We start from the raw sequence: 25861 nt of genomic DNA, 5'->3' as shown, positions 1-25861 counted from the left end.
GAAATTTGGAAACTTGACCCGGTTAACGCGTCCTGCAAGGTTCAGTACGCGAACCGCCTTTTAGATCCCTGTAGCACAAGAGAAGCAAGGATAAAGCGCCACAAAGTCTTTACACCCATGCAATCATGCCACAAGTGGCTTATGAGTACTCTCACGGAGACCAATGAAAAACGTTAAATAAAGCACGCTAGTCAATTTGAGGTGATGATTGCAGGGGATGTCGCAGCAGGTACATCAGATACATCAGATACATATGTACCTCTATCTGCTCTTTCTCAGCCTCATCAAACAAGCCTTACATCTTCCCAGGAGCATCATCTTTTAGAATAAATCAGTTAAATCAGTCCTACTTGGCACGGCTTTCGATTGCGTGCAGGACACTTTCAAACGTTTGTCTGCTTGCAACTCAAATTTTGAGAATGATGCCTTAAGTTGGGGATGATCTCAGAACGTCGCCGACTATCTCACTTGTAACCTTACTATTTATTTATTTTACCTACCTCTTTTCACTCTTCCTTCATCAACATCGCCGAAATTGCATATTCATCCGCAATTTTTAATTCCTTGTCACCTTATCCATCATGTCGGCCACGCGAAATGGCCATACCAATGGTGGCCCAAATGGCGACCCCATTCCCCTTCCTGTTAGCAAGCGATTCTCCGACATTCCTAGCGCGATCGATATTCCTGTCCAGGGCGATCAAGAAGATGAAGCTGTCGAGATCGATCTAGAAGACCTTGTCGATGACCCAACCGAACTTTGCACATTATTCGAGAACGAGCGCGCTGCACGAACGTATTGGATGACAGTTTCCCTCGCATACGCCAAGCAGAAGAAGATTGATCATGCCATCGAAATGCTTAATCGAGGCGGCAACGCTATGCAAGACAACAACCCTAAAGAGAAGCTTAGCATTATTACCTGCTTATGCTGGATGTATCTCTGGAAGAGCCGTGAAGCACCACGCGTTCCACCCGAGGGCGCGCTCCTATCTGAAGCCAAGACCAAAGATTATTACCTCCAATTAGCTACCTCCTCTCTCAATGATGCATCGCGCATAAACCCGGCATTCCCGCCACTATTCTTAGCTCGTGGCGTGCTTCAACTTTTGAAGGCCTCGCTACAGGCGCCTTCTAAGGCACCCGGAGCCGGTCATATCGAGCAAGACAAGGCCGATCTACTAAAGAGTGCCCTGAAGGCTTTCGACCAGGCGAGTAAGGTTTCGCAAGGGAAGAACATGCTAGCCTTGCTTGGGAGAGCGAGGGCATTATTCGGTCTTGGGAACTACAAGGAGTCGCTAGAGACATACCAAAACGTTCTGAGAAAAATGCCTGACTTGGTGGACCCAGACCCTCGAATTGGAATAGGGTGTTGCTTCTGGCAACTGAGACATAAGGAAGATGCGAAACAGGCCTGGGAGAGATCCCTTGAGATTAACCCAGAATCGAAGACGGCCAATATCCTCCTAGGTTTATACTATCTTGACGCTAGCAGTCGAGTTCCTACGAACAGCCCGGAGTTTATTCGACTCTACAAGAAGGCCATGACGGAGTATACACAAAAGTCCTTCAAGATTGACAAAAACCAACCTTTAACATGCGCAACCTTCGCTAGCTATTTCTTATCCAGCAGAAATCTTGCTCACGTCGACTCTCTAGCCAACAAGGCCATTCAGTATACTGATGTGAACGCGATTGCAAGTGATGGCTGGTACCTCCTTGCTCGGAAAGAACATTTCAGCGGAAATGTTGAAACAGCCGCTGATTATTACCGCCGTGCGGACGAAGCTAGAGGTGGCCTCGAAAGAGGTTACTTACCAGCGAAATTTGGTGTCGCCCAACTCTCGGTTCTGAACAATGATCTGGGAGAAGCTAAGCTTCGGTTGGAGAAGATCATTCAATCAGCAAACAAGAACGAGCGAAATTACGAAGCTATGATCCTTTTGGGCACTCTTTACGCCGAAGAGGTGTTCGCTAATCAATATGCTGCGGTTAAAGAAGACAAGTCTGCAGAGATGCGAAAGTCTATTGAATATTTGGAGCATGTCCGCACTGCTTGGAAAGACTCCAAGAAAAACCTGTCTCCAGATCCAGCGATTCTATTGAATCTTGCACGTCTCTACGAGAACGACCACCCAGATAAGGCCCTCGAATGCCTCTTACAGGTTGAACAGCTCGAGCTGGATCAAATTCCTGCTTCGGAGCATCCCACCGATATCGAAGATGAGGCTGCCCTACGCAATGCGTTACGCAAGAACCTCTCTCCGCAATTGCTTAACAACATCGGCTGTTTCTATTCCCAGGCCGAGAAGCATGATCTGGCCAGCCAGATGTTTGAAGCTGCTTTAAGCTCCTGCATGCGGATTGGCGAGAAGGGTGAAGACATGGATACCGATGCACTAGTCACTACTATCAGTTTCAACTTGGGTAGGAGTTACGAGTCCCAGGGTCTCGTAGATCAAGCCGTTGAGGTCTACGAGAAGCTAGTAGCTCGTCACGACGACTATATAGATGCCAAGGCTCGATTGGCTTATATCAAATTGCGCAGAAACCCTAATAAGGAAGGCCCCGACGCCGTCGCCCAACTACAGCAAGACAATTCTTCTGACTTGGAAGTCCGTGCTTTGTACGGCTGGTACCTTGGTCGCGTAAGCTCTCGGAAGAAGTCGGGTAACGTGAATGAGGACCCAGAGCTACGGCATTACAAGCATACCCTTCAATACCACGACAAGCATGACCGTTACGCGTTGGTCGGCATGGGTAATCTGTATATGATGGCTGCTCGCGAGATGCGCCGAGAAACCGAACAAGAGAAGCAAAAGCGATCTGCTACCTACACCCGTGCTGTCGAGTTTTTTGACAAGGCACTACAGCTGGACCCGAAGAACGCTCATGCTGCCCAAGGTATTGCTATCGCGCTCGTCGAGGACAAGAAAGACTACAAGAACGCGCTTCCAATATTCCTAAAGGTTCGCGAAACCGTCAAGGATCCAAATGTCTATATCAACATTGGACACATATACGCGGAATTGCGACAGTTTTCGAAAGCGATCGAGAGCTACGAGACGGCGCTCGCAAAAGAGGGCAAGGCCAACGATCCAGGTATTTTAGCTTGCCTCGGTCGGACATGGTTGAATAGGGGCAGGCATGAGCGGAGCCTAGATGCGTATAAGACCGCTCTCAAATACGCAAAGAAGGTAATATCAACTCGCCAAAGCTCATGCTAATCAAAGCTAACAAATTATAGGCTCTCGAAATCTCTCCGGACCAGGTTCACTTCAAGTTCAACGTTGCGTTCGTCCAAATTCAGCAAGTCCAGCACATTATGAATGTACCTGAGACACAGCGTACGCTTGCCGAACTCGAGGAGGCTTCCGAGGGTCTTGAAGCGGCTATCGTCGCTCTAGATGAAATTGCTACTCACCCACAGCCGCCGTATCCTAAGACTGATCTCGAGCAGCGAGCAAACATGGCTCGCAACACGCAGCGCAAGCAGCTTGCTCGTCAAATCGAGAGCCAGAAGGAATATGAAGAGAAGAATAAGGAGAAACTTGCGGCAGCTCTAGAACAACGACAGGCTGAGTTGAGACGACGAGAAGAGGAACGACAAAAGGCTCTCGCGTTAGAGGAAGAACGGCGAGAGAAGATTCGCAAAGAGCGTGAGGAGATCATAGCCCGCGACAGAGCTATAGCCGAACAGCGAGCCGAGGAAGAAATGGCTGCCCAACAAGCCGAAATGACTACAGATAGTGAAACAGGTCAAAAAGTGAAGAGAAAGCGGAAGACCAGACCTAAATCGAATGGCGAGCCTAAGCCGAAAGGCCGTTCTCGCAAGAAGAAGGTCGGTAGCGACGGCGAGGATAATGAATCCGAGGCAGAACGCCAACCAAAGAAGAAGCGCAAGCTCGCATCCAAGAAAGAGTCGACCAAGTACAAATCTGCCGAAATCGTGGTTGATAGTTCAGATGACGACGATGCCCTTGAGCGTGCGGAGCGGGCCCTCGAGAGGCATACCTCGGCTCTGTCGGACGCCGACGGTGCGTCGAGAGCTGGTGATGATGGAGATCGGATGGAAGTAGATAATACAGCTGGACAGAATGATGATGAAGATGAGGAGGAAGAAGCAGCAACTAGCCGCGCACCAGCCAAGAGGGTTCGACGTGGTAGGGTCCTTGACGATAGCGACGATGAAGATGAAGGCGAAGGTGCTGGTGCTACGAATGCTGGAGCTAACGGAGAATCCGATGCTGAAGCAACGACAGGCGCCGCCGATACCAGTATGGCAGATGCTGCAGACGAGGACGAGGAGGATTAAAGTTGTCTATTTGTATAGTATAAAAAGGGCGTATTATTACTGCAGGGTTTCCTAGCAGACCTTTGGTTGCGTATCTAGTTGAGTTTATTCCTATAACATAGGATGGTAATGAAAATAATTGACGACCAAGGCGACCAAGGCGACCAAGGGGGCTTACCGATAAAGTGCCTAACCTAATAGAAGCATTATCGTTAACTAGGTACCTACGGAATATTGAGATATGAGAACATAAACTGAATGTATGCTACTAACGGTATTAAGCACCCCTGTAGTACGATCCTTTGATATGCCGAAGTTAACATCCGGGATCGTCTTCCAACCTCACGAAGTTTACTCGACTTCGCAATATTCCAGATTAGTCACTCACATGCACCTAGGCTACCGAGGTTACCTTATATCAATGCTAATGAGGCACTTAACTCATACGTACCAGGCGCTTCGCCTCACGATCCATTCAACTCCTACCAGGGGGCGACTCGACGACGGGATAAAATCGGCTGCGGCTGTTTCTTCCTCTACGACGAGCTCCGGTAGTAGGAGTAGTAGTAGTAGTAGTGGTAGTGGTAGTGGTAGTGGTAGCGGTAGTAGCAGCCGCCGTAGTTTCCCGGCGCTGTTCGTCCGGGGCGGGACGTCCAAGGGCCTGGTGATCCAGCGGCGGCACCTGCCGGGGCGGGAGGCGTGGCGGGAGGTTCTGCCGGCGGCGATGGGGGCGCCGGACCCGGCGCACGGCAGGCAGCTGGACGGGATGGGCGGCGGGGCGTCGTCGACGTCGAAGGTGTGCGTCCTGGCGCCGTCGGGCCGCGCCGACGCCGACGTCGAGTTCACGTTCGTGCAGGTCGGGATCCGGGACGGGGCGCTGGACCTCGCGGGCAATTGCGGGAACATGTCGGCGGCGGTGGGGCCGGTGGCGTGGGACGAGGGGTTGGTGGAGGGGAGGGAGGGGAAGGTTAGGGATGTGGATGTGGATGGGGGTGGGGGTGGGGATGGGGGGTATAAAGAGGCGCTCGTGAGGGTGTTTAATACCAACACGTCCAAGATCATACACTCCCGATTCAGGGTCGCGGGCGATCCGCCGACGTATTGTCCCGAGGGGGACTACGAGATGGACGGGGTTCCGGGGACGCAGTCTAGGATCACGCTGAGCTTCCTGGATCCCGCGGGGGCGAAGACAGGAAAGGCGCTGCCGACTGGGAATGCGGTTGATACGTTGGCGCTGCCGGATGGTAGCACTATCGAGGCTTCGCTGGTGGATGTGTCGAATCCGGGGGTGTTTGTCCGGATAGATGATCTAGGTATAAGAGGCGCCAGTCCGACTACTTTTACTCCCCAAGCCGTGGAGTCGGATGCCGCACTCAAGGCTAGGTTAGAGGCGATCAGACAGGCTGGAGCGGCGAAAATGGGACTGGATCCAAAGACGGAAAGCGTGCCGAAAATCGTGCTGCTGTTCTCGGACGCGGGCTCGGCGGATGTCCATATCAGGTGTCTAGCGATGTCGATGGGACAGGCGCATAAGGCCGTTCCCCTGACTTTGGCTTTATGTTTAGGCGCGGCTGTGAACATGCCGGGAACCCTGCCCGCACAGGTTCGTGGTGAGAGAAGAGGGAGTAGCGAGAATGGTCCTGTTGTTATTGGACATCCCAGCGGGACGGTTGAGATTGGGGCGACGACGGAGAACGGCCGGATTGTCTCGGCGGACTTACTGCGTACAGCTAGGGTTCTAATGAAGGGCGAAGTTTATTATTGAGGCTATCGAGAGGTTACTCTCCAATGTAACACCCCCCACCCCCTCTCCAAAACAACATTACAGATCGAGGCGAGGTGAGAAATTCTGCCTACCCCCGCGTCTATGACGATGAATTAGGTACATATGCAGGGGCTCTTCATTTAAAAGGAGGCATTGCTAATACTCTATATACTTGGGCTCTCCGAAGACGCAATAAACAGGATGCATCATGTCTCTCATTCGGGAGAGCGTTTCGAGCACGAAATATGCAAATGCTACCTTGAGTCAGGGGTAATTAATGAAATATGAGTCCCTGCATCTTGGACATGCTTTGAACAATTAGTTGGCCGGTCACCGTATGACTCCGCCACATCTATCCAAATAATCTTGTGAAGCTAGTTTGGTCCAAGGACGCCTTGTTAAAGAGACGAGCAGCCAGGTGTAAGAATGAGATGCGGGGTGCATAACGCGGCGAAGCCTGCCACATATGAAGAGGCTGTGATGATACAATACCATGTGGTGAGTCCTGCCTACATAAAGACCACCTAGGTAGTTTATGCGTGTTTTCCATAAGGGTTACTATATGCAATCATCTCAGAAAATGCGGCAACCAACAAAGTTCCAGCATAGCTGGGTGCCTCAAATGATTTTGCTCTATTGGATTGGGCTTTGGCTAAAGGCTACCTTCACCTGGCGGTCGCATATCTGGCCTAGATATTCGGCACTTTCTAAGCATTCGAGGCTAAGCTCTAAAACATACATTAGGTATGCTTGCATGCATGCTGATTCCGACGCTATAAGGTACCCCTATAGGATTTATCAGGGACTCGTGGTAAAGCTATAACACTACGTTGAGATGGTATGGCGTGGTCTAGGCAAGGTGCTTCATTGTACCCTCACCCGTTGCCTTATTCACCGGGCAACAGTTTCCCAATTCTCATCGCAACCTTGGCAAGATAAATATTGATATATCTTACAGTAGAGTTTGTCTTTAGACAAGAACTTGCCTAGAAGACTAGTATCGCATTCATCAGTCACTCTATATAGTACTAGTCCTCTATTAGCACAGCGTGATGAACCCCAGGGACTCAGCAAGAACGCCAATACCTGGCAGAATGCCTTACCAAAGGACAATGACCGAAGACGAGCCTAAGAGTCTAACAGTTCCTATTATACAACTTCCCTCATTAAATCTCTCAGTGGGATACAAACGGGGGCCTTACTTGAATCAGGTCTTTCTTGACCATCTCCGTCCAAGCAACGAAAAATGGCAAACTTGTGGTCAGCATAGTTGGTATGATGAAGATCCGTTCTTTTTTAAAGAAAGATTTTTCGAGGCCGTCGATGCGTGTGCTTTCTGCCAAACCACCCGTGCTGTATATACTGCAAAAGCTGCACTGGACTTTTTAGTACCGACGCGACTGGACTACGTTACACCTGCGATAGCTGAGGGAACACCACTCGTAGTCTATATTACGGCCGACAATTTCTTCCAGTCTACATGGACTTATAAGGACCAGCTTTTCGGAGCCTCATCTAAATGGGCCCAGGGCCAGATATCGGAATGTTTGAGCTCACATGCGGACTGTCGTAGTAGCATCTCTGTAGGTGCCTTATTAGGCGCTCCTTTTACGCCTTCACGCCTAATCAACGTCGGTATTGAGGAGCTAGGGGAAGATGTAGTGCTCGAGAATAACACTTCCATTCCTCCGGGATCGGCTTACGTCGCGCTCAGTTACTGTTGGGGCGGCCACGACCCTGACTGTATGACTACAGTGAACAGCTTAGAAGAGAACATGCGAGGAATCCCATGGTCGAAGCTTCCGGCGACTTTTCAGGATGCTGTTAGTTTCACACGCAGTCTCGGCATCAAGTACTTATGGATCGACAGTGTTTGTATAATCCAACACGATAAGAGGGACTGGCATCAACAAGCAAAACTCATGTGGAACGTATACAAACATTCCTATGTAACGTTGGCCGCCTTGTATGGTAGCTCAAGCAAATCTGGGCTTCGTTCAATGTCGATGGAGGACGAATTAGTTAAGGTGATGGAGTTGTCACTTTACACTCACAGTTGGCCCGTTTACGCACGACTTCCCCATTATCTTCAAAATGGTTATAATCTTGGCCTGCCCAAAGCGCCAGGAAGACCGTCACCTCTGCTGTCTCGAGGCTGGGCGTATCAGGAACGCATGATTAGTCCAAGAGTGCTTTATTTTACGGAAAACGAGATTATATTCCAATGTCTCACGCATAGTGCTTGCGAATGCGGCGCAATCAAACACGAGGTCTTTCCGAACCTCAAGCCTCTTTTCATACACTGGGGAGATATCGATATCTTCGAAAATGAAAATCAACTGGCCCTAGTGGATACCAAACCAGCTGCCGATGTATGGCAATATATTTCGACGACCTGGAGAGACGTTGTGGAGAAATACAGCGGCTTGTTACTGTCTAAACCGGAGGACAGACTGGTCGCTCTTGGAGCTATGGCAAAGCAGTTCCAATATTTGCGCGCCAGGGAAGCGTACCTGATAGGTCTGTGGTCAGGATCACTGATCGAAGACCTACTCTGGAAGTGCGTCGATTTACCTGTGAGGGAAAACAGACCCGAACGGAAGAATGTCCTCAAGAGACCGTACTCTTTACCAACTTGGTCGTGGACATCTTTAAAGAGTGCTGTTGACTTCGTCCAGGAGAAAGCTTTCTTCCAACGAATTCTCGTCGCAAATGTATCCGAAGCCTCATGTAGTTACGACGGGCACAGTTCCTTAGGCGTCTTAAAAAAAAGCCTGCTGAGATTGCGAGGCAAACTGATGTCTGCCAAGCTAGAGTGGCACGATGAGACGAAATGCAGCATTTTCATTCCACCTTTCGGGCCGTGGGCAAGCCTGATGAATTCATCGATCGGTCGTAGTCTCAGAAACTACTTCGAGACGATTCACATGGACCATGATGACAATGGGTACCAATGCTTGCCCCGGCGCCAGAAGGTTTACCTTCTTTGGATGATAGCCGACGTCAAAGCAATCCACCAAGAAACAATATCGCGACGCTACTTAATCCTTCGCCGTGAAGAAGGAGGCAGCAATGTCTTTTCTAGGGCAGGTGTTGTGGAATACAAAACCGATATTATGGCACACACACCCAAGGAGCACGCCTTTGCGTGGAATCTTCTCGATCAGAATAGTGTTATGACAGAATGCGAGATTCGTTGAAAGCAAACTGTAACTTTAGCTTCTTATCTTCTGGACACCTAGGTATTTGCGTATAAGAATACACATAGAGACACTGGATTATTTGTGGTTGGTTTGGGTCTTCTTCCTACTGGAGATATCATGACGGGACACCTCAGTCACATAAGGCCAGAATAGGGATGTTGATGATGTCAGGAATATAGAATATACTACATAGGTAGAATAGGAGTTCACCGGCTGTCGGTAGACAAGGTCTACACGATATAATGCATCGATGCGATAAACGATAAAACAAACGAACGAACGAAATACGAAATGAAGCCGACCGATGATATATTCTGTATGTGTAACTTGCTTGTAATTTAGTAATTACATAAGATGGGAGAAATCTCTGTTGTACGTGGGGCACGGGCCCCAACGTACGTGACACGCGAACACGTGACTATTGATCCAACACCGGCTATATATAAGGAAACCAGCTCCCTTTTAAGAGGATAGACGGTCAGGCGTTACTGGTTCAACCAAATAAATATACTGTATGTACGACCTCGACAATCTCTCTATATACGACGTCCATTTGGGACATAAACCTCTTACCTGACAGATGAACGGTTTAAGTAGAGTTCTACCCTTAGCATGATATAGGTATGCACACCTCTTGTGCCGACGATTTAATAGGCACCTAGGAAGAACTGAAACCAAAGAAACTTAGCTGTTTCCCCCCCTTTTCTACAAGTCATCATATATTAGGTTTAGCACTCATCAAGAAAGCCAAAAACATGTTATTTCATGAATTATTCATATTAAGTCATGCTAAAACTTTTAATATGCAACTATCCTACCTAAGTTAGGTAGGTAGCTACCTAAGCTAAAGCTAACCCCTGAAATTTCCTCGCCATAGGCCTTACTAACGCCATGTGTTGAATTCCATTGCTTTCAGCAAATACCATATTTGCTCACCCCCTTTCCATATGTATGTATTCCATAACCCTTAGAAACATTAACCTGCCCCCCTTTCCTTCCCTAATAGCTCATTATTCATCATCAATCGTCAATCTTGAACTAGTAACATCATGACCTCCCTTAATCGTAGATATCCTCATCCATGCCGTCGGGCACGACGTCCTCCACGGCGTCCTCTTCATCGACGAGCATGTCTTCATCATCGCCATCGCCAAGTTCGCTATCGGTGTGGTTGGGTAGAACCTGGACCTTGTTGCCAGCCATAACCACCCTTGCGATTTCGCCGTCCCTGATGCCACCGCGTAGGATGAGGACGGCCAGGCGGTTAAGAACTTCCTTCTCGATGAGTCTAGCCAGTGGCCTAGCGCCGTAGGCGGGTGAGTAGCCAGCGTTGCCCAAGTATTCCTTGACCTCATCCGTAACTTCGAGGCGAACGTTACGGTTATTGTCGATAAGCCTCTTCTGGATCTCAGCAAGACGTAGATCGACGATCCTACGAATCTCGCGCTTGGTGAGCCTGTTGAAGATGACGATTGAGTTGATACGGTTGAGGAACTCTGGTAAGAAGTAGTTGCGCAAGGCGTTCATGACCAAATCCCTCGTTGTGGCGTCGATCTTGCCATCACGACCAGCTGGGCGAGATAAATATTCCGCACCCAAGTTGGAAGTCATGACGACGATACAGTTCCTAGCATCGACGACACGACCTTGTCCGTCAGTGATACGGCCGTCATCCATGAGCTGCAGAAGGACAGTAAGAATTTCCTTAGCGGCCTTTTCAACTTCATCAAACAGTAAGATGGAGAAGGGCTTTCTGCGAAGGGCCTCGGTGAGTTGACCACCGGCATCGTGTCCGACATATCCAGGTGGTGCACCAATCATTCGGCTTAGCGAGTGACGCTCTTGGTACTCGGACATATCGAACCGGATCATCGCCTTCGGATCATCAAACAAGAACTCGGCCAAAGCCTTTGTCAGCAGAGTCTTACCGGTTCCGGACGGACCACAGAAGAGGAAGCTTGGAGGCTGGTTGGGATTGCTAAGCCCAGATCGTTGCAGCCGAATAGCGTTGGAGACAGCCTGTACGGCTTCTTTTTGTCCAACGACAATCTTGCCGAGGGCCTTCTCCATGTGGATAAGCTTCTCCTTTTCGGAAGTCTTAAGTCTTGTAACGGGAATACCAGTCCAACGTGAGACGATTTCGTTGATTTGATCGGGTCCGACTACGTCTGTTATCATGGAACCGCCAGTATCGTTTTGGCTCAAAGCTGCATCGGCGGCAGCCTTTTGGCGCTCGAGTTCCTTGATGACTTTCTCTTGTTCGGGAATGGCGTAGTACTGGAGATCTGCAGCGGCAGCATGGTCACCCATTCTGGCCGCGTCCTCCATTTTGACCTTTAGACGGTCAAGTTTCATCTTGGCCTCCTGGATGTCTTTGCCGCGCTTTCGTTCACGCTCGTACTTTTCTCGGAGAGGTCTCAGCTCCTCCTCAACGTTTTCGGCGTCTTGCTTAGCCTGCAGGAGTCGAGCCTTTGAGGCATCATCCTTCTCTCGTGCCAACGCGTGGATTTCAATCCTGAGTTGTCGCAATTTGCGCTCCAGGGAGTCGATGATTTCAGGTTGAGATTCTCGAGCGACTCTGACAGCTGCTGCGGCTTCATCAATTAAGTCAACAGCAGAGTCGGGCAGACGACGAGACGTCAAGTATCTTCCAGCTAGGTTGGCAGCAGCGACTAGAGCGGCATCGGATATAGTTACACCGTGGTGAACTTCGTACTTCTCCTTGAGACCTCGGAGGATAGAGATGGTCTCGGGGATGCTGGGTTCCTTGACGATGACCTGCTGGAATCGTCGTTCGAAAGCGGCATCTTTTTCAATGTACTTTCGGTATTCGGCAAGGGTGGTTGCACCAATGCAGTGCAATTGTCCACGGGCAAGCATAGGCTTAAGTAAATTGGCAGCGTCCATGCCACCCTCACCCGAAGAACCGGCGCCCATAAGTAAGTGAATTTCGTCGACAAAGAGAACTATCATCTCCTTAGCTTCCTCGATCTCCTTGAGGACGCCCTTCATTCTCTCTTCGAATTCACCACGATACTTGCTGCCGGCAACCAAAGCACCGACATCGAGGGAGAGCAACTTGCAAGCGGCAAGGTTATCGGGGACATCGGCGTTGACGATTCGTTGAGCCAAACCTTCGACGACGGTAGTTTTACCGACACCCGGCTCACCGATTAGTACCGGGTTGTTCTTGGTTCGTCGCGACAGAATCCGGATAACTCGTCTGATTTCCTCTTCTCGGCCGATGACAGGGTCAATCTTACCCTCTCTTGCCATGGCCGTCATGTCGATAGTGAATTTAGAAAGGTTCTCGTGCTCCTCCTCGGTATCGGCTGTCTTGGAGTCCACCCTCTTCGTCCCGCGAATAGTTTGGACGGCATCCTGGACCAGCTTAGGTTTGGGGATATTAGCCTCCTTGAGAGCGTTGGCGATTGTTGGGTCTTCGGCGAGGGCAGTTATTAGATGGTCAACTGCGATGTATGAATCCTTCTGCGTCCTCTGCAACTCTTGAGCCTTCCTGAGAACATTGCTGAATGAAGGTGACATGGACACGTTCTCTGGCGGGGGATCTTGGCTCGGCAGACGGACTAACATCTTCTTGAGTGCTCTGTCGAATAGTTGAGGGTCACCATGTGCTCTCTCGATTACTTGTCGGAATAGGCTGTTGGTGGTGCCTGGTTGGATATTTTGCTGGTCTTTGGATTGATCTGGCGGAGGGTCTAATAGAGAGACTGCTAGGTGGACTGGTAATAATTGTGAGTGGGCGTATTGCTCGGCCAGCGCCATAGCATCCTCCAGGGCCTTTTTGCCCCGGTCTGTAAACTCCATTCTAGAAGTCATTGTGAAGGTTTATTGTGTTGTTGGTGTTTTCGATCTGATGTGTGTCTCAATATCGGAAGAAAAAAGAATATGTACTGATAGAGCTAGAATGTACAAGTTGTGTGCGCTTGTGTGTAAGTGAAGCCTGTGTTTGGCTTTACACTATCGTAATAGTAGGGTATCACTTTTTTTTATAAGATTATCGTCAAGATTATCTTTATTCCTGGTAAAATAAAATGAAGAAGGAATTTCGAGACAAAGAAGTGAAAGTTTGTATTTATCTGTCTGTTAGAGGTGGAGAGAAGAAACAGAGGAAGCAGAAGGAAACAGATGATGATGACGAGACATCAGAAAGTTGGGGCGCTCAGTCAGCTCATAGGTTTCGTCCAGTCTTATCTAGTCCAATCCAGTTACTTCTGGGATTTCACTCCAGGCTCTTCTGGGTTTCTAGTCGGGGTTGCTAGCTAGGAGCAGCTTGGTGTTGGTGATGGAACGCCTGGGAAGCTTCTAGTACCTAGTGGGGGCTGCTACCTTAGGTACCTCTCATACTAGCAGATTACCTAACCTAGCCAAACCTAAAGAGTTGCCAAGCTTTGCCTGACGACAACATTTTTTAAAGCTTTGGCCAATCGCGGGGTAATATCGGATAATCGATCTTGCGGTACTCGTTACCTTAGGAGGTACCTAAGCACCTGCACCTGCACCTTCTGCTCCTACTTTACTGAGTCAGAGGTAACTTGGGTATGACAGAAATGTGTTGTAATTTGTGTTACATTGTAATTGGGTTCTTACATGCGTAACTGTCATATGGGAAACTGGAACCATTCGTGGTGCTTGCCCAGCCTTTTACTACCTTAAGTACTTAAGTTATAGCTTTTTAGCTTGCTAACAATTGTATACGTACCTCTTAGGACCTAAATTACCTTAGCGTCTTGGTAAAGGTTTATTTAATAATATATATTTAGCTTAATATATTAAATTATAAATATATATATTATAAATTAATTAATAAAATTTAATTAATTTTATATATATATATATATAATATATTTAATATTTAATTATTATAAATTAATAATTAATGAAATTATATTTAAATTTATAAATAAAATTTATTTATTTTTTAAAAATAAATAAATTTTAAAATAATTATAAATTTAATAAATTTAAATAAAAAAATATTTATTAATAATTATATAATTAATAATTTATAAAAGGAAAAAACATTTATGTATTTATATATTTTTTATATATAAAATAATTTTTTTTTATAAATTTTAAAAAAAACTTTTTTTTAAATATTATTATAAAAAACTTATATTTAAGTTTATTAAAATATAGTAATTAAGTTTTGATTTTTAAGTAAATAATAACGATATAAGTTAAATATTAATAAAATATTAAAATATTTAAAAAAATTTAAAGTTTTTTTATATAAATTAAATATAAAATTTAAATTAATAATTAAAAAAATGTAAATAAATAATTAAATATATAATAATTTAAATATATTTATAAGTTTTTTTTATTTATATATTATTTTATTAAGATTTTATTAATTTTATTAATTTTATTAATTTTATTAATTTTATTAATTTTATTAATTTTATTAATTTTATTAATTTTATTAATTTTATTAATTTTATTAAAATTTTTAAAATTTATAAAATTTAATTAATTAAAGTTTAATTAAATTATTATTAATTAATACCCCACTTTTATATTTAATATAATTTTATCGGGCTGTTAATTTATAATAATTATAATAATTATGTAATATTAACACGTAAGCACTTTATTAAAAATAAAGTGCTTTATTACCGATATTAAAAAAAAGAATAATGTATTTACTATTACTGTATAAAAAGACATTACACTACTAATTAACCTTAAATAAGTTCTTTTTTCTTTAAACATTATTAATATATTAGTTTTACCCCTATTATTATTATTTTACTTGTTTATTATTTTTACCATACGTACGTACTTATTAACAAATTATTAATATAATAATTTTACTTTTATTATTATTTAATTTATTTATTATTTATTTTTTACTTTACATATAATTTATATTATATTTATAAATTATATAAATAATTTAAATTTTTAAATAATTTATTTATTTTAAATTATAAATATATAATAAAATATTTTTAATTATTTAAATAAGTTTAATATTTAAAAATATAAGCATAATATTTTCCATTTACGGTGTAAAACGTTTTAATTTTTTAAATCGTATATAACCGGTATATATACAGTTTAAACCCCCCCCCCCCCCCCCAAGACGTTAAGGTAGGTTGTTTGGTACCTGGTAAGAAGTATTGTATTGTAGACGCTAAGATAAGGCCCACTAAATCTTCGATCCTTATCGCCAACGGAAATTTCGAACGGAGGATCCGACAACGAAATATCCGTGGTATTGGATATCAGCCTCAGTCGACAGTTGACAGTTGACCGGAGCCCCCTCGACAGTAGAACCACCCGCCCATCATGGCTCTGAGGGTCAATTCGATAACAGCCCAATTCACAAGGCTGCCCCTCAGCCCCCTCGGCACCCTGACTATATCATGCATCGGCATACGCTTCAAGTCCACGGCTCCGACCAAAGAGAAGAGGGAAAAGGAGATAGCCGCCGCCCAGTTTCCACCGCATCATGGCGAGAAGATATGGATGTTCAGTCACATATTGGACGGGATGATGGTATACTCGCATAGGCCCGTGCTCAAGGCGAACAAGTCGCTACGGCAGATCGCCTTCACCGGCAAGAAGCTCAAGCCCAGCAAGTTCCGAAAGGACTACTGGCGGCCCTTCGCCTTGATACAATTCCCCGAGGGCTTCGGCGCCGTGGGCCGGAGCGTGTACGCGCGCCTGCGGGAGTGCAAGAAGCTCCACGAGCTGTCGTGGAGCGACGAGATGCTCTTCGACAAGAACGGACACCCCCTGACGAAGCTCGAGCGGGGCGCCAAGGTCAACGACCTCAAGACCTCCACCATCGCCGACGTGGCCGCCGTGCTCAGGGGTCTGGGCAAGGGTAACAAGATCTGGGTGCCTATGACGGATGATCCCAATATCCTGGTCAATCTGGACGCGGCCGACGAGAAGAACCTCAAGAAGGAGGAGGACGGTAGCGTTAAGGCTCGCCTCAAGGTCCAGATCTGGTGGCGCGACGATAAGGATCGCCACTTCGCTGAGAGCTGGCCTCCCAACGTTTCACATTACCGCTTCGACCAGGCTGCCGTAGAGGAGATGGGTACGGCAGAAGAAGAGAACCCGGAAGAAAACCCGGATGCAAAGGAGGAGGAGGAGGCGAAAGAAGGCCAGGAGCAGGAGGGAACAGAAAAGGAGGGGGCTGAGAAAGAGGGGACGGAGAAGAAGGCGGCAGACAGCGAGGCGGCAGATGAGAAGCCAGCTGACCAACAAAAAACAAGTCAAAAGACGACGGATCAAAAGGGCGCAGATCAAAAATCAGCAGATCGAACGAACTCTGTATAAAAGCTGTATAAAAACTAGGGTATCCAGTCTTGCTCTTGTTACAGTCTGAACAGAGTATAAAAATCAACGAACCCTATACTCTCGCCACACTTCACAAAATCTAGAGATACTGTATTCAATTGTACCATCATCTACCTTATATCTGTGTACATAGACCCTTCCTGCCCCTCCCTGTAATACCTAAAACTTCATGGCAAAGGACTTGAGATAATCATAGTGTGGAATATTCTCATCCACACAAGCTCTGATCTTCTCCTGCGCCTCCTTGCCAAATTTCTGCCGCCATTGCTCATTCTCAGATTCCTCGGTGACAGTTTTCTAATTCGAATAAAATTCAGTAAATGGTATCGCGCTGAGAAAAAGGAAAAGTAAAGAAAGTATGCTCATTATTTTCCAAGAGGAAAAAAAAACTAAAAAAAGACTTACATGAGCTTGGGTCCTCGCCGTGAGGCTCTTGCTGTGAATAGCATCGTTGTGAAAACCGGTCCACTTGGCAAAAGCCTCCGAGACGTAATCCTGGTTCTCGGCGTCGTCCCAGGTCAGCATGTCCGGGGTGAATGCGATGCCGGTCTCCCTGCAGAAGGCCTGGACGACGTCGTTCGGGTGGTCGAGAAGATCGTCCGCATCGATCACCGTGATGCTGACACCGCTACTGCCGCTGCCATTAGCCGTGTTGTTGTTGTTGCCAGTGCCGTTCGGCTCGCCGCTAGCGAGCGCCGGCCCGACGACGCGCTGCTCCCGGAGGTAGTCGAACAGGCGGCAGAGCTCCGCGTAGCCGGCCTCGCTCGGCAGGAACTCCTTGAAGCCGGTGACCTCGTCGAGCGGGGGCACGCAGCAGCGGAAGTACGAGGGGATGGCGCGCCGCGGGTGGCGGATCAGGAACGTCCAGTGGAACTTCTTGAGGATGTCGAGGGGCAGCACGGTTGGGTTGCCCTCTTCCGAGTAGTTGTCGTCGTCCCCCCCCTTGCGCAGCGACTTGGCGATTACCGCGGGCTGCGAGTTGGGGGGCGTCAAGTAATATGCCATGTCTTTGATGAAGACACGCTTGCCCTGTATGATGGAGTGAGTGTTTTATACAGGACGAGGCTCAAAGCTGATCGGACCAGTGGGTTGGCATTGGGGTGAACATGGTTGAACGAAAAGGAGATGGTTTCGACAGGGTATGTATCCCTCTCAGAGGCCGAGATATTGGGGTTATACAGTTAATTTATCCCCTTATCACATTGCTCTCGGGATATGTCAGTGAGCACCTGAATCCGGCGCGCTTTTTTTTTTTTTTTTTTTTTTTTCTGGTGGCGCGATGCTGCTACACTGACACCTGAACGTTCCTCCTAATCTTCATTCTCAAGTATTTGGCTGATCCTGCTCGCACTTGCGACGGGATAAGAACCGACATGAAAAGAATGATAGCAACAAGAATTTAAAGTGTCTTAAAAGGGACTGAGGGCATTAGTGTTTGAGGAGATTTCGAACCTCACTGCCGTCTTTCTCTAATCGATCCAAGACGTCACGATATGTGGATTTGGAAAAGCCACTGCTTTCCCGAGCAGACTCATCGTTGGCATATCGCTCGCCAATCCTCTCAGGACCATAGTAATAGCTATCGCCAAACGGCTCGTGGGCACATGTAAGCGTGTCTCGGCGAGTCATGAACACCTGGTGCGTTTAGTATAGTTACATAGTATAAGAAGATGTTATTAGTGCAGGTTTCATGAGACTAACCCTCTCAAAGGCGGTAGAGCACGCTCGGGGATGCGTGGCTAGAAACACGGGCTTGTCAGACATGGTGGATGTCGAGCCTCGATGTTGCAATCCGGGTTTAAAATGAGACAATAAGTAAAACGAATATTGTTTGCTTTGCTTGGCGTCTTTTCACTTGTACGGCGCACCACGCATAAAGTAATTGGTGGCTGAAAGGGTCGAGAACCAGGTCAAGTGCATTTATTTTTTATCAAACTTTGCGACTTCTGATATGAAGATAGGTTATGTGTCGTGGAGAAATAAAATCGAGAAAAAAGAAAACTTGAAAGAAAACTCGAAAGGCGAAGTTGGTAGATCCATCGAAGTACTTGAGGTAACTTAACGCCTTCGAACTCGCTACGGAATTTACCTAAAGGGGAAGATGTAATACATGTACATGTAGGTACGTACGTAAGTATGCAAGAACATCCAAGTATCTGGAGATTAAAGTAAGATAGGTATGGAGCATGACAGGAAGTACCTCCTGTCTTCGTACCTAAGAGGGAATGGAGCCGGTCCACGCCACCCATAATAGAGGTATCTGATACTGCGTAGGACGACAGGCTTCCACAAGTAGGTATATGTACCTGCCTTGTTAAAGCTAACTCTGGTACCTGGTAATAGGTATGGATTATACTTGTATAAAACCTACTGAACCTAACACTACCCACGACCTCCGTCCTCTATGGGGATAGTCACCGAGAGCTACTTAGGTAGGTAGGGTTGCTCCGGTGCGGGTGCTTTTCTGGATCCGTTTTTGGACCTTGATGTTGATTTGCGTCATACGTTGGTAATTTTGCATTTTGGGAGTTCCTCTCGTTCTTTAGACCGAGAGTAACATGTACCCTAGGCATATGTATGTCAGAGTATGTAGGCCACGCTTGCGAGAAAAGACCGTAAAAGCGCCTTTACTGGCGTGGGAGGTTTATTACATTTAGTATGGCTCTGTATGGTTGTTTAACTAGAGTTGATGGGTACTGCTTAGATCTAATCAAACTACAGGAAACTCATTATTAATAAGTTGGTGAATTTTGATCTAGATTTGCTGTTGAAGTCTATGTTGCGATCCTGTCTTGAAATGGCGACATCGGTACCCTGTTAAGGGACGCGTGGGGGTCCATTAAGCTTCTAATTGGCTCTTGATTTACAGAATTTTCCGTAGCTGTGGAGGACTGCGAGTAAGGTTTATTATATTTGACCGAAACTTTGTACATCTATATCTACCTAGGTAATTTTTTTCCTTTTTTTCTTCTTCTTGATGACGCGGTGAATATACGAAATCCGTTTGATTGGCCGCTGAGACATGGTGATTTTTGTTGGTATTGAAAGTTCAAGTAGGTTGTCCAGCATAATTTTGCGGTGTTTAATTTATATAGATATTGTCCGCAACTAGCTATAAAACGCGTATGAGAAGCTGGAAATGTGAAATTTGTAACATTGAGTCACGATGTACCTGGTTATAACTTGCGATCTTAGACTGTTGACTTTGCTTTTATGAGACGAGCCACCAAAAGCCCTCCTAGCTAAGCCTCCCCCAGCTCCATATGTTCAGACCGACTTTCGTCCCTTTTTTCACTACGATGAAAATAGTTAATAGCTGTCTTGAATAAGGGGGAGATGAAGATCTCTGCCAAGAGTGGAAAGCTCAAGGGGAGGTTATAAACGGCGGCCTTGACGGAAGCTGAAGGGTAGGGTACAATTCTAAGAGTTAATCAATACGTACCTGGCAAACCCGCGTGCCAAGTTTCATCCCAACCTCTCCCCGTTCCATCGGGGCGGAAGTTTTCCCAGTATACGGCATTACCAGCGATAGGCTTGAAGGTAACGCCCGCGCTCGATTCTCCGACCGCGGTGGGAGTTTCTTCCTCAGATCCCGGGAGCTTGGGACACTCAACCCATTGGCACCATGGCATGTCCGGTGCTTCGCGCTGGAGTAGAGGAAACTCAGTCCCTCCTCCTTCGACATCGTCGGCTTGCACCCAAGCCATCATGCTGCTGACACGGCCCCATCCCCGAGCACCGGAACCCCAGTCAAAGTGGTGCGTGTAGTGCTGGTTCGCGCCGTAACGCTGCGTACGTAGGCGCTCTATCCATAAGTCGTCGCGCCAGCCCTGGAAAGCCCGTGCACGCGTTTCAATGCATCGCACGATGTCGGTGCGAGGTATCAATGCTACCTCCGAGTCACGTATCGCAGTATCGCGATGCGTTGAGTCGCCATCATGAGTAACTGTCGACGGTTCAAATAATGGCTCACTATGAGATTGTTTGTTAGCAGATAGATATCTCTCATATGTCTCATACGCGTAACGAGAAGAACACCACACTACCTAATCTCTAGTAAATGGGACCGCTCATCCTCGGAGAGGAAATTCTCAATATAAATTACGATTGGTGCTTTTGAAAGAATGTGAATTGAATATGAATCTGGAGGGCAATCCGGTGCAGTTTGGTTTGCTGCATCGATGGCAAGGAGAGATTCATTTATACGAGGCCGGGGAGTGCGCGGAAGACGAGATGGTTCGGGAGAAAAGTATTGGAGGATCGGATTGAATGTGAACAATAAAATAGCAATGCCTGCTACAATATACGAAAACATGACGGAAACATCGGATTAGTCCTCCAACGAACCTGATATTTAAAGTTAGGGAGTTAGGTAAAGAAATACGTAATCTAATATATAGGTAGCTAATGTTATGTTCACTAGGTACCTACCTATAATAGTTCCAAAGGTTATGTTTTTAAAAAGTATAGGTATCGGTATGTATACGGATGTCCCCTAAAAACCCCCCCCCCAATGTTCTGTGCCGAATGTTCTGTGCCGTTGCTCTGGCCCCGTTATAATAAACAGCATCGAAAAAGTAATGCAAATAATACGTAGTCACATGACCTCAACGCCGTCATTAATTCCCACCCCCGACCCTAGTAAAAGTTTAGAACTTGCACAATTGCACTTGCTGATGCTTCGTCAATCTTGGTATCATAATCATAGACTCTTCCTCTTTCTCCTCCCCTTTTCCGGTTTGTACTTGTCTTGGTTGATCCCTAAACAGACCGATACGAGTTTCCATATTACGAACACAATTCCCATCAGAACCACGGTGACTGTTCCGGAACTGGCCCTGTTTGACTGTCCTAAGTCGAGAACGGGAACCCGGATTTCGTGATAGAGATCTTCGCCTTTGCTCGGCTTCGGTTCAACATGCCAAAATAGCGTACGGGGGCCGAATAGGCCGTCGTATCCTAAATTGGTCCTGTCGAACGGATTGTTTGCGAACTTGGTACCCTCCTCGGACGAACATGCCCAGAAAACCACGGGCCAAGGGATGCTGACATTTCTGTATCCGTGATCCGCAGGTGCCAGGTACCTAAGATGAAGCGGAATCTCGGCTGTCCAAGGTTGATCGCTTTCGATTCTAGGTGGCTTTAGTTCTAGGAGAGCACTGGAACCCCAAAGTCTCATTGCATAGTCTGGTGCTTCCAGGTCCACCGGTTGGCTGATGTAGCGCAACGCCGACAGGTTTTTCGATGACAAGAATAAATCATCCGCAAGTTGATACTTGTCGATGAATACGGTTCGAGGAAGGGTGAGATATGCGTGCAACGAACAGTATGTCTCGTCCATCGGCGGTCTACTCGAGCTGAGGCGTAGCTGCATTGTCGGGTGCAAACCCATCGGACGGAGAAAAGTGGATTCGAAACCTGCGTCGTCGGCATTCTTATGGCGTGATGGGAACGAGAAGAGAGTTGGGGTAGGCCTAGAATCCTCACCCAAAACTGCTAATAGTCCCGTGACACCAAGCTCGTGCGACTCTAGGTGTGGCGGTGAATCCGGTGTCATTATCCCAACCTCGGCTCTGTGATCGTGTTGAGAGTTGATAAATAACGGCTGTCGTTCATCAGGCCATACGGCAGTGAGCTTCACGACGTGAGAGACCGCATCGTAAGAGAAATCGACGGAATTGGCCTCGAGCAGTCGTTGAACTCTTGACTTGCATTCCGAGTTAGTAGAATTGCAAGCGTATTGTTCAAGGTATGATGTGAAGTGAGACAGGTCGGTTAGAATCTGGTAGTATTGGTATGCTGTCGAATGAGTGAATCGGTCATTTGGTAGTTTTGTAAACGAACCCTATATAATTGTTAGAGAGCTAAACGGAGACGACCAATGATATTGATATTATTCCTGTGAGTAGAGACACTTACGGATGTGGACGAGCAATCTAATGGACCGAAAGCCGTCCGAAATAAGCGGCACAAGCGACCGCCATCGGGCCTCTCGCTATTTCCAGGCGTATAGAAGATATGCAAACCGGGAGGCAACCTAGAAGTCCAAGGACCTACTGCTTTATAGGGGGCGGCTTTTTGCCATCGGATGAATAACTCGCGGGATTCTCGAAGTAGATGCTGAAGTTCGATGGGAAGTTCCTCTAAAGCCAGCGTAATCCGGTCCTCCCGCTCGGCGGTGATGTCTGGACCTGAAATGTAGCGACCTAAAAGCCTTAGAGCAGCGGGCTCTACTCCATTCTCGTTTTTATGGAAGAAGGTGATTCTTTGTCGCATTCTGTATGGTATGAGTTGATGCAATCTGTAATATTCGTCGACATCAAAGGTTCTTGGAGACTGTTCACACGGATACGAAGAACACGCTGTCTCCATGGTTCCAAGGAAAATGCCGAGTTCCAAGGTGACCCCGACCTCTTCAGATAAGAAAGAGATAAGGAACACGGGCTATCGGGCTATCGGGCTATCGGGCTATCAGGTTATGTACTAGGTATGTACTATGAACCAGGTAACATAACACAGGCCCCGATTACCTAAGATAAGGAGGGGTAGAAGGGGGGAAAGGGGGAGGGGGGGGGCAATCAAATAACAAAATTCAGTTGAAACTCGCGGCCGCGCGAGAAGGGAAGTCTTTGGTTTTTCTACTTTTACAATGGTCATCAATAGGTTATCAACGGGGAACGGCCCAGCCACGTAATATCATCGATAATGTCGATCGGGCTGCGGGCTTTGCATATTCCCTCGGGCAGGAAAGAATTTTCATACTCGCGAGACGTTCCAATAGATTTAATCCAGCTGTTATGCACAAGCATCGCACCATTTTACACGTATCTAACACATCTTATTAGCCTAAGCGAGGCGAACCGTATCACACATTTCAAATGGTTGTTACTAGCCGCCCTCCCCCTTTTTCCATGGCTGAGCCTATGGAGAAAGTTCTAACACTACTGCAAGACTGCATGCAAGACTGCATGCAAGACTACATGACGTTTGGCTGCGGCCCTACTATGTACATTCAAGCCAGTAGGAACCTGGCAAGAAACCCATTCCAGCCCATTCCAACCCATTCAAACCCATGAATCCGAACCCACCAGATCAGATGCTTTAAAATACATGGAGCGAAAATGGAGCATTAACGGATCGCCCCGGGAAACTAATCGGTCAAAAAGTTAAATCGAATAAACCTCGTGGGGAGAAGCACTTATTTTTTTTTTTTTTTGACGCAGTTTTCCCCGGCTTTTTTTAAGACGATTTTTACTTTTCAACACCATTGTGAAGTGAGGGAGCTAACGTTGGTTGAAAGAAAGGATTTATTGGTTTGGCGCCGAGCTACTACCAATGTACAATGCAGGATTTGGATCACACAGCGCATAACCTTATGAATCAAACCTGTTTTTTGACTAATCGGCTTACTTGCGTCCGGTTACATCTGAAGTCGGGCAAACGAGCTAACTGAGCCGATACCGCCTTGGTGCAAACGCCCGAATGTGCTTTACTTACCAACTACATACCACATACTTAGACGCTCGACTTGCACTTGCGCTTCAGGTTTTCTTTTTGGTCCTTAACCGTCTTCTGTCGCCTAGTCTTTATTTATACCGAGGTTGAGCATAGGTACCTGGCATCTAAGAATAGCTTCTCAATGCGCCGAGAACTATATTTGCTGCCGAGCAAACAGGATTATATCTTGCTCCCTACGGACTTTGAAGTACTGAGAATCGTGGTAAGGGAAAAAAGAAAAAGAGAAAAAAAAGTCTAGTACTTGTTTCAAGACCTCTTCAGGTGAAACCTGAGGTTCCAATTGTTTTTCGTACCTTTCGATCAATGCGCCTTACAGAATCCGCAAATAAAACACGGAGCAAGTCTAGCTGCCATTTCCGGCGGCGCAGGTGACCCGGAGGTTGGTAGATTTGAACGGTCGCCGTCCAGATTTAACGTCGTTGCAATTACCGCCCCAAGTCTCCATAACGGTAACATCCATGATCCCGGTCTATGGTCCGTCGAATCCACACGCACGCGATACTTACCTACTTAGGTATAATCAGTTCAGCACTTATACCGACTGGCATTTATAGCCCCCTACCAGCTTAGAAAAGAGTTTACGAAAAAGGCTAAATAAAATCAGGCATGTTTACCCCTCGAAACCACTGCATGGACGGAGAAACGCCGTCGAGCTTACAGCGAGTGCACATTCAACATTCTCTGTGTTCAAGAGAATTGCCCCGGAAGATCAATCCGACTAAACGGTTCTGTCGGGTGGGGGGATCTTGTAATCGCGACGTCTTTTCAATTGATCTAAACTTGATTATAGGTAGTCCGCAAGAAAACTTCCACAACGCGTCACGCGCCACGCGCCGAGGATCTCACCGACCGAGGAATCACAACAACCTTGACTACCTATACACCGACTTTCTCTCGACCCCTTAGAAAATTTCGTATTAAGGGGAGAGCGTGGAGCTTCGTAGGATCTCGTAGTTCGTCTCCGATTACTGATAGGCTTTTCGTCATTGTCTCGGCTAGCTCCGAGATTCGCGTCGCGGTGAAAGATGAAGGATATGAATATCGCAATGAAATCAGGTACCCGGAGACACAATTACCTAAATCGAAATAAAGGAGAAGAAAAAAAGCAAATTTCAATAAAGATAAGAGCGATATGGAATTGTTACTACCGAAAGATACTAGCGACTGTGCTGCACGAATGATATCCGGATTTATTTATTTATAATTTTCCTGATCATTCATTCGTAAGTAAATATTTACGGTCTCTTTCCTAGACAAATGTATGTGGGTGTTTGAACGGGTAGTCTAATGTTGATTACGGTTAATATAGGGCCTAGCTCTTACATGGCGCTATTAATTCATCCGTTGTTGTTTTTCATGTGCACCGTTCTCAGCAAACTTATCTTCCAAGAATTTAGCAGCTCCGCCTCCTATAGCTTCTAGCGTTCCGGTAGCCATGATTTTGAGGACGCTGATTTGTAAAAACCCAACACCCGTTTCCACCAGTGGCGCAGCTAAAATTGCCATTAGCGAATCCAATCCCGTTTGCGCCAACGAAAAATCAAGGAAAGATCTAGAGCATCCTCGGATTTGAGCAGCAAGCTAAATAAAAACCCTCCTTACCTATTCCGGGGTCCAAGTACGAAATGCTTTGGAGGTCATCCAATAACTTCGACGTCGTGAGTTAGTCATGTCAGAAGGACGATTAGCTCGCTAGAGCTACCCTTCGCATTGGTTGCTTTCCTCAGCATTGTTGTGGTAGAA

At 46.6% G+C, this 25861-nt stretch overlaps 8 protein-coding genes across 8 annotated transcripts; 4 read left to right on the top strand and 4 right to left on the bottom strand.

The window, feature by feature from the left end:
* The first annotated feature begins 294 nt into the window (after positions 1 to 294).
* Positions 295 to 4543, top strand: F4812DRAFT_52605 (TPR-like protein). The gene is made up of 2 exons (XM_047939170.1): positions 295 to 3197; positions 3248 to 4543. The coding sequence occupies exons 1-2, from the start codon at positions 582 to 584 to the stop codon at positions 4313 to 4315; spliced, it is 3684 nt and encodes a 1227-aa protein (XP_047789500.1). The 5' UTR covers positions 295 to 581; the 3' UTR covers positions 4316 to 4543.
* Positions 4544 to 4721: 178 nt separating this feature from the next.
* F4812DRAFT_451505 (DUF453-domain-containing protein) lies at positions 4722 to 6059 on the top strand (the record flags this gene model as incomplete). Its single annotated transcript, XM_047936220.1, has 1 exon — positions 4722 to 6059. One exon carries the CDS (start codon positions 4722 to 4724, stop codon positions 6057 to 6059), a length of 1338 nt encoding a protein of 445 aa, XP_047789499.1.
* Positions 6060 to 6997: 938 nt separating this feature from the next.
* F4812DRAFT_52583 (HET-domain-containing protein) lies at positions 6998 to 9298 on the top strand. Its single transcript, XM_047939169.1, has one exon. It carries the CDS (start codon positions 7112 to 7114, stop codon positions 9257 to 9259), a length of 2148 nt encoding a protein of 715 aa, XP_047789498.1. The 5' UTR covers positions 6998 to 7111; the 3' UTR covers positions 9260 to 9298.
* Positions 9299 to 10083: 785 nt separating this feature from the next.
* On the bottom strand, positions 10084 to 13209 carry F4812DRAFT_52564 (heat shock protein). Its single transcript, XM_047939168.1, has one exon. It carries the CDS (start codon positions 13100 to 13102, stop codon positions 10322 to 10324), a length of 2781 nt encoding a protein of 926 aa, XP_047789497.1. The 5' UTR covers positions 13103 to 13209; the 3' UTR covers positions 10084 to 10321.
* Positions 13210 to 15371: 2162 nt separating this feature from the next.
* On the top strand, positions 15372 to 16738 carry F4812DRAFT_52544 (transcriptional regulation of mitochondrial recombination-domain-containing protein). Its single transcript, XM_047939167.1, has one exon. The coding sequence runs from the start codon at positions 15578 to 15580 to the stop codon at positions 16577 to 16579; it is 1002 nt and encodes a 333-aa protein (XP_047789496.1). The 5' UTR covers positions 15372 to 15577; the 3' UTR covers positions 16580 to 16738.
* A 21-nt stretch (positions 16739 to 16759) lies between these two features.
* Positions 16760 to 18364, bottom strand: F4812DRAFT_451493 (uncharacterized protein; the record flags this gene model as incomplete). Its single annotated transcript, XM_047936218.1, has 4 exons — positions 16760 to 16897; positions 17006 to 17629; positions 18053 to 18235; positions 18302 to 18364. The coding sequence occupies 4 exons, from the start codon at positions 18362 to 18364 to the stop codon at positions 16760 to 16762; spliced, it is 1008 nt and encodes a 335-aa protein (XP_047789495.1).
* Positions 18365 to 19685: 1321 nt separating this feature from the next.
* Positions 19686 to 21108, bottom strand: F4812DRAFT_52036 (uncharacterized protein). The gene is made up of 3 exons (XM_047939165.1): positions 20647 to 21108; positions 20043 to 20572; positions 19686 to 19894 (listed from the first exon to the last, which is right to left on the bottom strand). Exons 1-3 carry the CDS (start codon positions 20913 to 20915, stop codon positions 19839 to 19841), a joined length of 855 nt encoding a protein of 284 aa, XP_047789494.1. The 5' UTR covers positions 20916 to 21108; the 3' UTR covers positions 19686 to 19838.
* On the bottom strand, positions 21109 to 23138 carry F4812DRAFT_52035 (PIG-X-domain-containing protein). Its single transcript, XM_047939164.1, has 2 exons — positions 22520 to 23138; positions 21109 to 22445 (listed from the first exon to the last, which is right to left on the bottom strand). The coding sequence occupies exons 1-2, from the start codon at positions 22970 to 22972 to the stop codon at positions 21303 to 21305; spliced, it is 1596 nt and encodes a 531-aa protein (XP_047789493.1). The 5' UTR covers positions 22973 to 23138; the 3' UTR covers positions 21109 to 21302.
* Between the last annotated feature and the right edge of the window lie 2723 nt (positions 23139 to 25861).

This window comes from Daldinia caldariorum, assembly GCF_022478825.1.
Source record: "Daldinia caldariorum strain CBS 122874 unplaced genomic scaffold F4812scaffold_10, whole genome shotgun sequence".
NCBI classification, from domain to species: domain Eukaryota; kingdom Fungi; phylum Ascomycota; class Sordariomycetes; order Xylariales; family Hypoxylaceae; genus Daldinia; species Daldinia caldariorum.
This window is presented reverse-complemented; position numbering and strand designations above follow the sequence as displayed.